The sequence below is a fragment of the Chelonia mydas genome, chromosome 3 (assembly GCF_015237465.2).
Source record: "Chelonia mydas isolate rCheMyd1 chromosome 3, rCheMyd1.pri.v2, whole genome shotgun sequence".
NCBI classification, from domain to species: Eukaryota; Metazoa; Chordata; order Testudines; family Cheloniidae; genus Chelonia; species Chelonia mydas.
This window is the reverse complement of record NC_057851.1, coordinates 171,253,865-171,267,236: the sequence shown is the minus strand read 5'-3', so window position 1 is coordinate 171,267,236 and position 13,372 is coordinate 171,253,865. Positions and strand designations below refer to the sequence as shown.

General features: G+C 42.5%; 1 protein-coding gene across 8 annotated transcripts in view; it reads right to left on the bottom strand.

Annotated features, from left to right (window-relative positions):
* Nucleotides 1-13,372, bottom strand: part of TTC7A (tetratricopeptide repeat domain 7A) — a 260,649-nt gene that overhangs the window by 226,994 nt on the left and 20,283 nt on the right. For 7 of the 8 annotated variants that reach the window (XM_037895864.2, XM_043543797.1, XM_043543798.1 and 4 more), the window contains 2 exons: nucleotides 1,675-1,805; nucleotides 1,124-1,236 (listed from right to left, as the gene is read on the bottom strand). In XM_037895864.2, the coding sequence (XP_037751792.1) occupies nucleotides 1,124-1,236; nucleotides 1,675-1,805 (244 nt within the window). Of the gene's footprint in view, nucleotides 1-1,123; nucleotides 1,237-1,674; nucleotides 1,806-11,507; nucleotides 11,536-13,372 lie in introns of those variants that run through there. The other variant, XM_043543800.1, reaches the window with a different exon arrangement.

Genomic DNA, 13,372 nt, shown 5'->3' with positions numbered 1-13,372 from the left:
GTGAGCCACAGCTCACTTCACCGGACACTCCGATGAAGTGAGCTGTAGCTCATGAAAGCTTATCCTCAAATAAATTTGTTAGTCTCTAAGGTGCCACAAGTTCTCCTTTTCTTTTTGCGAATAGAGATTAACACGGCTGCTACTCTGAAACCTGACCAAAGTGAAAATTTTCTATGAAAATTCAGTCAATAATTCTTTTGTTTGTTTGTTTGTTTGTTGGCAAAAAAAGTTTTGCTGAAAAAATGTTGACCAGGCCTAGTACACAGAGCTGTGCAAAATTCAGCAGCTGTTTCACTTTGGGGAGGAATGATGGCATAGAACTGGAGGAGACCTTAGCCCTAGCTCTTACACACACTTCTTATATGACCTGAGGTAAGTCAGTGTGTGTCTGTGTTGCAGTTTCTTCATCTGTAAAACAGACTTACCAGCCTCAGCGGGGTGTTTGGGAGGGTACATCCACTTGTGTTTTAAAGTATGGCCCTCAGATGAGAGAGGGGTTTATAAACATCAGGTATTATTATTATTATTACTACATGAACATTTTCCTCAGTTGCAATTTATAGTAGGTTTGCAGCCACCAATGTCTTTTTGAGTGTTGGATTCAAAATGAACCCCCAAACAGTATCATAGTTACCCTGTAAGGGAGCCCTCACCTGCATGTCTGTTCTCCTCTCACTCAGTTTTACTACTGTTTAGGCCTTAAATGTCAGATTCAAACAAAGTGAAGTCAATAGAAGGGTTTCCAAGATCACACCCTAGGGTTGAGGTTTTCAAAAACAAACATTCAGTGTCGTCTTTGCTCCGCTCCCACTGAACTCAAAGGTCAAACTCTCATTGACTTCAATGGAAGCAGAATTGGGCCAAAAAAGAGCAGAGATTACGTGCCTATGTCCAGAGAGCAGCGGTTTGGGGCCACTGTCAGGTAGAATGAATGAAAGAACCCTGAAAGGAGAACAGCAGCAAAATCAACATAGTACAGAGATGTAGCTATAATATGCCGTGGCGAGAGCTGTCACAGCTCATTCCAGTTAGCTGTCTTACAGGTGCTACAGGACGGGTATGGAGAAGTATGTCTAAATCCACTGTGAAAGTACATTTGGATTAAATAGCTGCATCCACCTACCCCTTCTTCAAGTGAGACACATATGCACTCTGTAGAGCTGCTTCCAGGAAATAGGGAAGTTCAAAGTCAGAGAAAGTCACAGTGCTGCCTTTTATGCTTCTTGAATGCAAGGTCTGGGAGGGAAACAAAAAGTGATGCGATTATAAACTCATTGTCCTTATCTGCTTGCATGCATTGGGAATCACTTTGCAGTGATTGGAAGGACAAAAAGAAAGTGATGCAGTGCACCATGCTACAACTTATGTACCATCCTTACTGTAGTTTTGAGATGTTCAAGTTTATGAACTTTTTGATTTTATGAACCCCAGAGGCCTCAATCAGTTAGCAAAATAAGGGTCCAACTGTATCAAAACTCTTCTATTGTCTGAAATATTGAGAGGACACATCACCCTTTCAGTAGTGCTCTGACAATCCTTTTAGTCTATCAGCACATGTAATTCTGCCCTCGGATTTGCCCAGCTTCCATTGACAAACTCACTGGGAGCCCTGTCCAAAGATAGGATTTGGGCAACGTACAGGTAAGTCACACTTAGGGTACATTTATTCCTTACCTTCTCAAGTTCCTGCAAGTACACTTGTGCAATGACACATGCTCTCTCGAAACAAGCCACGACCTCCTCTTCCCTTTCGGACAGCCGAGCACGCGAGGCAATCGAATTGGGCGACCGCTCCAGTGACAGACCTGGAAAATGGCAATACCTTCTTAAACCCAAGCTCAGAAGTAGCGAAGTCAATGTAATCAGTTTTCATAGCATAAATATTTACAAGATGACAGGGAAAATCTCCTAAATAATACATACTTTTGTTTTGTTTATTTTCTTGCTTGCTTCAAATACTTTTGGAAACATTGGTAGAATAATATATACTATACATTAGGACTGTCAAGAGATTTTAAAAATGAATCGTGATAAAAAAATGAATCATGATTAATCCGGCTGTTAATAATAGAATACCACTTGTTTAAGTATTTTTGGATGTTTTCTATCTTTTAAAATATATCAATTTCAATTACAACACAGAACACAAAGTCTACAGTGCTCACTTTACGTTTATTTTTAATTATAAATATTTGCACTGTAAAAAACAAAATAGCATTTTTCAATTTACTCAATACAAGTATTGTAGTGCAATCTCTTTATCAGGAAAGTTGAACTTACAAATGTAGAATTATATACAAAAAAATAACTGCATTCAAAAATAAAACAATGTAAAACTTTAGAGCCTTCAAGTCCACTCAGTCCTACTTCAGCCAATCACTCAGACAAACAAGTTTAGTTACAATTTGCAGGAGATAATACTGCCCACTTATTATCTACATCACCTGAAAGTAAGAACAGGTGTTCGCATGGCACTGTTGTAGCCAGCATTGCAAGGTATTTATGTACCAGATGCACTAAAGATTCATATGTCCCTTCATGCTTCAACCACCATTCCAGAGGACGTGCGTCCATGCTGATGACAGGTTCTGCTCGATAACTATCCAAAACAGAGCGGACCGATGCATGTTCATTTTCATCATCTGAGTCAGATGCTACCAACAGAAGGTTGATTTTCTTTTTTGGTGGTTTGGGTTCTGTAGTTTCCGCATCTGAGTGTTGCTCTTTTAAAACTTCTGAAAACATGCTTCATCCCTCTCAGATTTTGGATGGCACTTCAGATTCTTAAACCTTGGGTCCAGAAATCTCACATTGGTACTATAACACTGCACCCCATATTCTTAATAGAAATATTGTTAGGATATGAATATGGCATAACTAAGATACGTTTTATGCAAGATGGGTCATGTGAGGTATCATTGGAAAGGTTATGATCTACTGAATGTGTTTATATCTTTATCCAATTTCTATGCATGTATCATTTCTGTATCTGAGGTTAGGAATACTGACTATGTAACAATTACAACTGTGTGTATTTGGGGGAACACCCACCAGACAGTAGGCAATCAGCCTCAATGTGCCATTAGGAGGAACAATAAGACTCTAAGCTACAGAAACTCTGCAACCTGCCTAAAACAACAATTACGGTGAAAAATTACATTTTGTAACCTGTTTCTTGAGCATATTAAGTTTAGTTTGCGTGTTTTGTTTTATTTGCTCAGTGATCTGCTTTGTTTTGTTTGTGATCCCTTATAATCACTTAAAATTTACCTTTTGTAGTTAATAAACTTATTGTTTATTACAAACCTCAGTTTGTGCAATTCATATCGGGGGGGGGGGGGGGCAAAAAGCTGTGCATGTCCTCCTGCACACTGAGGGAGGGGGCAAATTTGTATGAGCCTTCACTTTGCAGATCTTTCTATACAGCGCAAGACAATATTATTTTGGGTTTATATCCCAAAGGAAGTGTGCACATGAGTGCTGGCCATTCCCCTAGCTAAGTCCTCCCACACAGCTGATTTCAGTCTGTGTCTGCAGCCGCGTGTGGCCTTAGCCGTGTGTGTTCTGGAGAAGGCTTGAGAGCCTAGCACAGCAAGGACAGGGTTAAGGTTAGAGTTACCCAGGCTGGTGGAAAGGGTGCGCTCAATGAGACCCCACCACATCAGGTGGCACCCCGGGGGTGGGGGTGGGAAGGGGGTGTCGGTCATGCTGTCACAGGTACCTTCTTTGCATTTTGTCAAATCTGCTATGAAAGTATTCTTAAAACGAACATGTGCTGGGTCATCATCCGAGATTGCTATAACATGAAATATATGACAGAATGCAGATAAAACAGAACAGGAGACATACAATTCTCCCTCAAGGAGTCCAAACACAAAGTTAATTAACACATTGTTTTTTTAATGAGCATCATCAGCATGGAAGCATGTCCTCTGGAATGGTGGCCAAAGCATGAAGGGGCATACGAATGTTTAGCATATCTGACATGTAAATATCTAGCAATGCTGGCTACAAAAGTGCCATGCGAACGCCTGTTCTCACTTTCTGGTGACATTGTAAATAAGAAGCAGGCAGCAGTATCTCCTGTAAATGTAAACAAACTTGTTTGTCTTAACGACTGGCTGAAAAAAGAAGTAGGACTGAGTGGACTTGTAGGCGCTAAAGTTTTACATTGTTTTGTTTTTGAGTGCAGTTATGTAACAAAAAAAAAAATCTACATTTGTAAGTTACACTTTCACAGTAGAGAGATTGCACTACAGTACTTGTATTAGGTGAATTGAAAAATACTATTTAATCATTTTTACATTTAAATATTTGTAATAAAAATAATATAAAGTGAGCACTGTATACTTAGTATTCTGTGTTGTAACAGAAATCAATTTATTTGAAAATGTAGAAAAATATTTAATAAATTTAAATTGGTACTATATTGTTTAATAGTGTGATTAATCACAATCAGTTTTTTAAATCACAATTTTTTTAGTTAATTGCGTGAGTTAACTGAAATTAATCGACAGCCCTACTATACATCTATAGGTATTTTGTATTCACTACCTTTCAATTGTTTGATACAGAACAATATTATGCATTTCTATAGCACCTTTCATCTCTTAAGAACACCATTGAGGAAGGGAAGTATTAGCCCTATGGCACAGATGGGCAAACTGTGGTACAGAGAGATTAAGGCCCATATATGCAAAAATGGCCACAGATTTTATAGTAGTGGGTAGTAATAGGGGATTACTTTGTTGCGTATCTATTAACTAACATTCCCTTTTGTGTTTTGTCTTTTCTGTCAACTGTCCACTCTGTGTTAAAGGAACCTTGTCTAGTTCATTTCACCCTCCAGTCCCTCTTCAAAGGCTGTGGTTCTACAATCACATGTCTTTCTCCCCTGCTGATTGCTAAATGAAAGTCCTGCACAAACAAAGGAAACTGACTCTATATGTAGAGGAAGCCATGAAACGCATAGTTTTTTTCCACAAGAGAACTATCAAATGCAGGGCTAAACTAATTCATAACTATTTTTCTCTGATCTGTCTTGGCTATACTCATCTAAGGAGCTACTTGCAATGGTAGTACGTTTAAAAAAAATTAGAAAGAAGTGTGATTTCTAAGCTGATGTCCTTTTAAATGCAGAGAGGGCGGTAGGCTTCTTTTAATGGAGTCCAGCATACGGATTCGTGAACATTGTGAAATCATGCAGAGTGGCAGGCCAAAATGACAAATGAGCATCACCACACACATACAAGGACTAGACTGCCCAAGTGTAACCCATTCTCCTCCGCTAGAGAAAACACTGAGAAACCAGCATCCCAGAGCCCGCTGAAAGAAACCCACCACAACCCATTAACACATACACATCGCACATACACACAATATCTAATGTGGACCCAGAAACCAGCATGAGGGCTCTCATGTAGACAGGATTCAGCCATTTCTACCTCCTGCTCAGAACAGTGAAGCAAGACGGAGTAAAAACATACAAGTTCACACTACAGCCTCCTCCACTGGCGAATTACCACTCTAAAGCTCCAGGATGAGGACTGAAGTCAACAATTCTGCTCCTCAGGAACAGATTAACTTTCTACTACAAGGGTGAAGCTCATCTGTGCAGGTGACAGAGCTTTCTCGGGGGCCCATCAGAGACCGCGGAACAAAGTCCTGCAGGAACTAAAGACCATCGCAAACCTCCCCACCTTTCACTACACATGCATGGAGCACCTCTTTGACCTGGTCTCCTCTAACATAAACACATCATGTATATAATTATTAAAAAAAAAAAAAAAAACACCGAACCCATTGTGTGATTATTTGGGGAACCTAAGTATGACTTACGAATTTGGTCAATACTATGAAGTTGTTGCTACAAAAATTGCTGTATCATGAATGTCCCTCTCACTATGTGTATCGATCATTGCTGACAGGTCTTTAAGCATGTACCTCCCAGACTAGGAGCAATGGTGGCTTAATAGAACTCAGTGATCACGCATACACAAAAGCTCTGTCCATTCACTCACTAGCACTGGTACCAACATCTCCTGTCACACTGGTGGCCAAAAGTCAAAGCTTCAGTGGCCATGGTAGATAGGAAACGATGGGATTGTGGATGCAGCAAATAAAGTTAAATGGCAGCATACCAATTCCTCTCCACACACCAATCAACTCACATCTAACACATGACTCCTAAAACCCTGGAACCTAGGTATGCCAGAACTGTCTATCAATCCAACGATGGCACTAAGGAACACTGAAGCGGACAGAGCATGAAGCCTGGATGTTCTGGCATAATGTCTGTGTTGAACAGTGTTAAAAGGAATTCAGTGTGATGGGCAGCACCTCACAGCTGATCAAGATGGAATAGTTTCAGTTTTGCAGACTGTGTTCCCCATTCCTGAAACATATTACACTATGAATCTACATCTGGGGCAAAGAACGGCAGATGTCACGCTGTGCCAGTAAATTTGGGTACACAATGTCTTTGCTTAGAAGAATGTGTTTCCAGTGTACGCTCTGCAGCCCAATTTATAAACTTGGCTCAGGGAAATCAGTGAACATTAAAAGTGTTTTTGAGACTTGTTCTTTACATAAATTTTTATTAGTCTTTATACATAAGTATACAAAAGTCAGCAGAATACTACTTAGCACTTTACATTAAAGCTCTACAAAAACTAACTAATCCTCTTTAGAAGAACATTAGAATTACCAGCATTGCACATATGGGGAAAACTGACAGAAAGGTCTCAAAATGATTCAGCACCAGAGTTAAAATTAGAACCCAGGAGTTCAGACCCAAAATTAATCTGCTAGATCACAATCTCTCTGAAAATAAACTGCCTGATCTTCAGCAAGATAAATCAAAGATTGAGATTAGTTCTAGTACTGTCTGGAACAAACCTTTGAGAATTCTGGCAAAAAATAACCCACACACACTAAGCAATGTTTGTCATCAGTCTTGACATTCCTTTTCCAAGCAGTTGAGCAGTGCTTTTGGCACTAAATGGAACAGACTGGAAAAACAGTTATGGACATTTGGTGTCCATAACTTTTCAACATTCACTGCAACATCCACTCATATTTAGCATGCCTCTTCTGCAAACAAAGAAAAAGCTTATTCAAGCAGAGGTTCTCCACCAAAACACTCCCAAATCACTGGTTATTTGGGTCATTCATAAAGCTTACTGGCACATTTTGAAAGCATAAGCTTCTTTTTCCGGAGGAGTTCACAAGAGCTTCATCTGTTGTTATTTCTGGACCAACAGTCTTTCATAATCCTATGGTACTTTTTATTTGACGGTCTCAGAGGTGGTGAGGTGAGTGGAGTTTAAAGCTTCAAACAACCCCCTGAGGTTGTTATTTTTCCTAAAAGGAGAGATGTAGCTAAGAGATTAAGTGACTTGCCTAATGCTGCAGAGTTAAACAGGACCAGCTTCCAGTCTTGCATGCTTGACCCACTTGGCCACCCTTTTTCTAATGGGCATGATTAGTTATTTTCACTGTTATTGCTCTTCTTGAACCTTGTAATGGACATTCTTATCTGCTCAGACTCCCAATTGTTGTCAGAGGAGCAGGTGACAGCTACGGCCAGGTCAGCTTTTTATCAACGCTCTACCTGGGCAATAGACTGCAACTATTTCTTCAGGATGTAATTATTATCCATGCCTTTGTCAACACCAAATTAGATACTGCAATACACTCTATATGGGGCTATGTATTCATTCCGTCTGGAAAATGATGTGCAGAATTCAGGAGCCTGCTTATTAAATGAAGTTTTTTTTCATGGACATATTAAACCAGTGGTCTAAGACCCGCCCTGGCTCATTGTAAGTTTCTCGATAGATTTTAAAGTGCTGGTTTTAATCTATAAAATCCTAAATGGCCTTGGACTATAAGGGACTCTTTTTGTGGCATTCTGCCATAGTTGCAGTCAAGGAGACACCACAGGTAGAGTCCCCTGACGTGCAGTCACCTAGCCACACCAGAGATGGGAAGGGGTGATTTGCCCTTAGGACAAAAGCCTTTGGAACTTGCTTCCTCCCAGATCACAGCAACCCAATTTTGTTAACCAGACACACCACAAGGACCATGTTTTCTCCCTGGCCTTTAAGGGGTTGAGGGGGTTGAAGAGCGACTGGAGAGGGGTCAGGCTTGATGGTGACTTTTTTAGTAGGGATTATCATACTGGTGTTCATGTAAGTCACTGCTGGGGTAGCACTGTCTTTGGGTAATTGCTGGAGTCCATTTAACTTGTGGTTTATAAATCTATAGAACTGAGGTCTATTCCTCAGAGTTCAGCCACCCAGCATCCACGCTGTGAGGTGGAGTGAAGCAAGGTTCGGGTGCAGCAGCTGCCTGTGATCCTGAGAGAGTAGGTCCGGACGGTTGGGAACAGCCGACGGAGCTGCTACTGCCAAGCCTATGAGCGTGCTGAACCAATGCTGGCGAGGCCAGGCTGGGGCAATCATAATGACTCGAACCTTATCCTTCCTGATCTTGAAAAGTTGATCAGTGGGATTGGCGGGAAGGCATACATCAGAAGGCTTGATCTCGCCAGCAGAAAGGCATCGGATAGCGAGCCGTTGTCGAGGCCTGGCAGAGAGCAGAACTGGTGACATTTTCTGTTCTGTCTGGTGGCGAACAGGTCCACTTGGGGAGCTCCCCACTTCCGGAAAAGCATCCTGACGAACTCCAAGTGGAGGGACCACTTGTGGGGAGAGAAGAAGGACCTGCTTAAGTGATCCGCCAGCATGTTCCGAACACCGAGGAGGTGGGAGGTTTCCAGGTGGATCGCCGTGCTGGATGCAGAAATCCCACAGGCGAAGGGCTTCTTGACACAGGGCCAATGACCGGGATCCCCCTTGCCTGTTGACATAGAACATGGAGTCCGTGTTGTCTGTCAGCACCTGCACCATATGACCCAACAGATGGGGAAGAAACACCTTGCAAGCAAGGCAGATGGCCCTGAGCTCTCTGACATTTATGTGAAGTGACAATTCCTCTTGAGACCATAGCCCCCGAGTCTTGAGAGCACCAAGGTGTACTCCCCAACTGAGGTAGGACACATCTGACACCAGAGATACTGTGGGCCGTGAAGTCGCAACAGAACACCTTCCATCACTGGATCCGGGTTTGACCACCATTGGAGCAAGGTGAGTACCCAGGGAGAGATCGCGAGGACCCTGCCCAAGGGATGTCTGGCTGGGGAATAGATCGACAACAGCCACATCTGAAGGGACCTCCTCCCCAGTCTTGTGCGTTGGATGACATAGGTGCACACAGCCATGTGACCTAGGAGTCTGAGGCAGACCCGAGCTATGGCGAGCGGGTGTGCAGTGATCTGGACAGCTTTCAGACATTAAGAACCAAACCAAGGTTCTCGTGTACCAGGATATCATTATCCCCACTCTCCTGTACAGTGCTGAAACCTGGGTCATGTTCAGTAGACACCTCCAGGCTGTTGAACGATACCATCAACAGTGCCTCCACAAGATTTTATGAATTAAGTGGGATGATAGATGCACCAACATCAGCTTTCTGTACCAAACCAAGACCTCCAACATCAAAGCTATAACCATCTGCCACCAAATCCGCAGGGTTGGTCAAGTTCTTCAAATGCCAGGCAATCAACTCCCAAAGCTGGTCATGTTCTCACAATTGAGTCAAGGCTAACTGATGAGGGGAGGGCAAAGAAAGCACTTCAAAGACACTCTCAAAGCCAACATGAAGAAGTGCAACATCGACATAAACTTATGGGAAACCCAAGTCCTCGACCAACTAAAATGGAGAAGGACCACGTGGCAAGGATCCCAGCATTCTGAGACCCAACGAAGGTAACAGGAAATAAAGAAACGGGAAAGAAGGAAAGAACATGCTGCAGCCTGACTCAACAATCCAAAACCACCCCTTCCACTGGAAAACATCTGCCCCAACAGAGATAAGATCTGTGGCTCCCAGATTGGTCTTATTAGCTACCTGCAGATCCACCAGCAATAACCACTATCATTTCCTGGAAGACTATCATTCTCGAACTCCGAGGGATCACCAACTACTATTGCTTATCCTCCTCAAGGCAACCCACAGTAGCAATGTGGGACAGGATCTATGTTCAACACACGCTTTTTTTTCCCCTTGTTCTTCCGCAGATTGGTTCCAAGGAGAAAACAGAAGTATTTTATTGCTCAGTAGTAGCATGCTTGAGATGATACAGAAATGAATTATCCTTATCTTTGCTTGTGTAATTACAGCATGCTTTCACTTTGCCCTGTTAGTGCCCACAGTAAAAGTTACAAAAGAAATAGTTGCATCAGCATGGGCAGACAGCCATCACCCTCCCATGAATCCAACTTAATTCCCTGTCTCACTCCACAAAGCAGTGTCTTTTTCTAGTAGAATCCCATAGATGGTGTATTTTATGTAGTACAATTAATGAAAAGATTATCCTTATTGATTTTATTTGTATTATATAAAAAGTAATCTTCTTTGGCCTTTTAAAATCTGCCTTTGGAAAGATCCCACGCATTGTTTCGGCAGAACAGCATTCAGGCAGTAGGCTAATCTTGTAATGTAGAACATGCTCTAAAAACATGTTTTCTGAAATACAGAGAATGCCTAGAAAGTGTATATGTATCCTATAACATACATGTAACCTATGATCAGCCAAAAAGGACACTACTGTAAATTCACCTATAAAATACAGGCTAGACCACGGGTCTCAAAGTCCCAGCCCGCAGGCCATCTGCGGCCCAAGAACCTCCCCACTGCGGACCAGAAAGGAGAGAGCCATGCTGCCGTCTCTGTCTGATGCAGGCGCCGCCCCCTGTGGCTCCCATTGGCTGTGGGAGAGGGACAGAGATACCATCACTAGTCGCTGGGCAGAGTCAGCCATGGAGGCAGCATCACTTTTTTCCCCACAATGAATATAAACAAGTCTAAGAAATATTGAGCCTGCTGGAACAGAGATTGTAAGTAGAAGGGTCTCTGAATAACTACAGTTTGAACAACGTAATTCAGTCAAAATACTGAACACAACTATCTGATGCCCACCTTGCTGCAATCCTGAAGGTTTCAACTGCTCAGTCACTGAGGCCAAACATCAACAAACTGACAGAAATGAAGCATTGCCAGGTGTCTGGCAAACACTAAAAACTCTCTGGCAGGTGAAGAATCGTATAAAGTTGTATGACAGTTTTATTATTTCTAAGAAATTCAAAATAAAAAATACAACATAAACGTTTTCTTTTCTGAACACCATCTTCAGTGACATTATTGGCCCGCTGGGAGGATTTGAGGACTGGCACTGGCCCTAAGGTAAACTGAGTTTGAGACCCCTGGACTAGACAGTAGGGTCTTATGAAATCCATAAACTGAATTAAGTTGTTCAAACTGTAGTTATTCAGAGACCCTTTTACTTACAATCTCTATTACAGTAGGCTCAATATTTCTCCTCATTTTTTTAATTCAGGGATATTAAATGAAAACTAGTTATTCTGTTATTTATTATTCCTCACCTGATGTCCCCATAGTCTATGCACATTATCATCATCATCATCTTCAAGGCAACCTCTTGTGATATAACAAAGGACAACAATTTCAGGTGAAGAATAAGCAGTGGGAACAAATATACTCCAAAGCAACAAACATCCTGTTATCATGCAAACATCCTTGGAAATACAAAGAGGGACGATAAGAGAGACAGGAAGTGTGAGAGATCAGCAGTTTTGTTTCTAAACAGAAGGAAAGTTGGGCCCAATCAAAACTCTGGGATTTAGATCAGGGGTTCCCAAACTGTGGTAAATATACCACTGGTGGTTCATGCACTTGTTGCAAGTGGTACACTGTAACAGAATGGCCTGTCCTTTTTAAGGAGTAGTGGGCCTAGTACCAACCAATTTCTGTTCCATGACATGGCCCCTTTGAGGAAACAGGTATTCAAGAGATCAGCAGCCTAACTGGGGAATGGGGCCAGGTGTGAGGTGGTAGCTACTTGATAAACATGATAAAAGTTGTTACGTGGCTCCCAGGAGCAGAGAGAAGGCAGAGAGGCTGGAGGAGAGAATTACAAGGTAGCATCAAGTCAGGAATGAGGCTCCCTGTGATGGTGAACCAGAAGTGAGACTAGTGGGCTCGTGAAGCCTCCCTGGGCTGTGCTGTGATCCCAGATAGGCTAACGGATGGGAGGAAGAAGTTGTGAGTCCAGGGACCAAAGCAGGAGATGACCTCTGGGAAAGACTCTCCAGAGAGACCACTGGCAGAGCTCTCTGGCTCAGAGGGAAACAGGAATATGAAGCCTTGGAACAACGGTGAACTGGAGCTGAACCTGCCCAATGCCCAGGTAAAAACCCAATTCCAGCCAAGACTCCTCACCTGTCTACCCTCCCCCATGAGCTCCCCTTCCCATTTACACACACTCACCACCTGAGACGTGTGAACTCCACTAGAGTTAGTGGGAAACCGTTTTGCTGTCTCACAAAACTTTTCGTGCCGTGGAACAGGAACATCAGGATGAAACTGAGACATTTTGAAGTTTTTTGTGAAAAGCCAAAAAGACTACCACCCACCTTAGAACAGCCAACAGCCTGGGGGTCAGGGCACTCACCTGCGTGGAAGGAAACGCAGGTTCAAATCGCTGCTCTGCTGCTTCAGATTCAGGACCTGGGTTTCCCATATCCCAGGTGAGTACCCCGTCCTCCAAGCTATTCTGGGATGTGTCTCTTTCTCTCTTGCTCTAGGTTTGAGCACAAGTTCTTTCACAAACCTGGAAACCCCTCCTGACAAAAGTTCTGTCAGAATGGAACCTTCACAGAACCCATGAAAAGTCTGCGTTTAGACAAACTGCCATTTTCTGATGAAAAACCATTTCATTGAAAAATTCCCAACCAGCTGTAATCCTCATGGTCCTCTAACCTTCCCCCAGCCAAACTCCTCATTCTTTTAGTTACCCCAGGTGGATATCCACCAGCCAGATTCAAAATGTATTTTATTAGGAGTCCGTAAATGCTTAAGTAAACCCTGTTAAGGCCTAAAATGTGCACAGAAAGGAGAAATTTGCATCTGGTACTTCAAACATCTGTTTTGTAAGAAGGTGGTTGGTACATGAACCAATAAAGTTCGGGAATTGCTGATTTAGACTCCAGACTGTCCAGATTTGGCCCCTTGTAGAGACAGCCCATACCTATGAACTTTGCTTTCGGCCCGTATCTAAGCAGGATATTTTTAACAGGACCCATAATACGTCAGCTACTCTACACCATTCCTTTAAAACAACCACCACTCCTAGTCCAACTGAGTTAAAGTTGTGATCCTATATTTCTCCTCAAAGGCCTTGTCATAAATATAAAGGGAAGGGTAACCACCTTTCTGTATACAGTGCTAT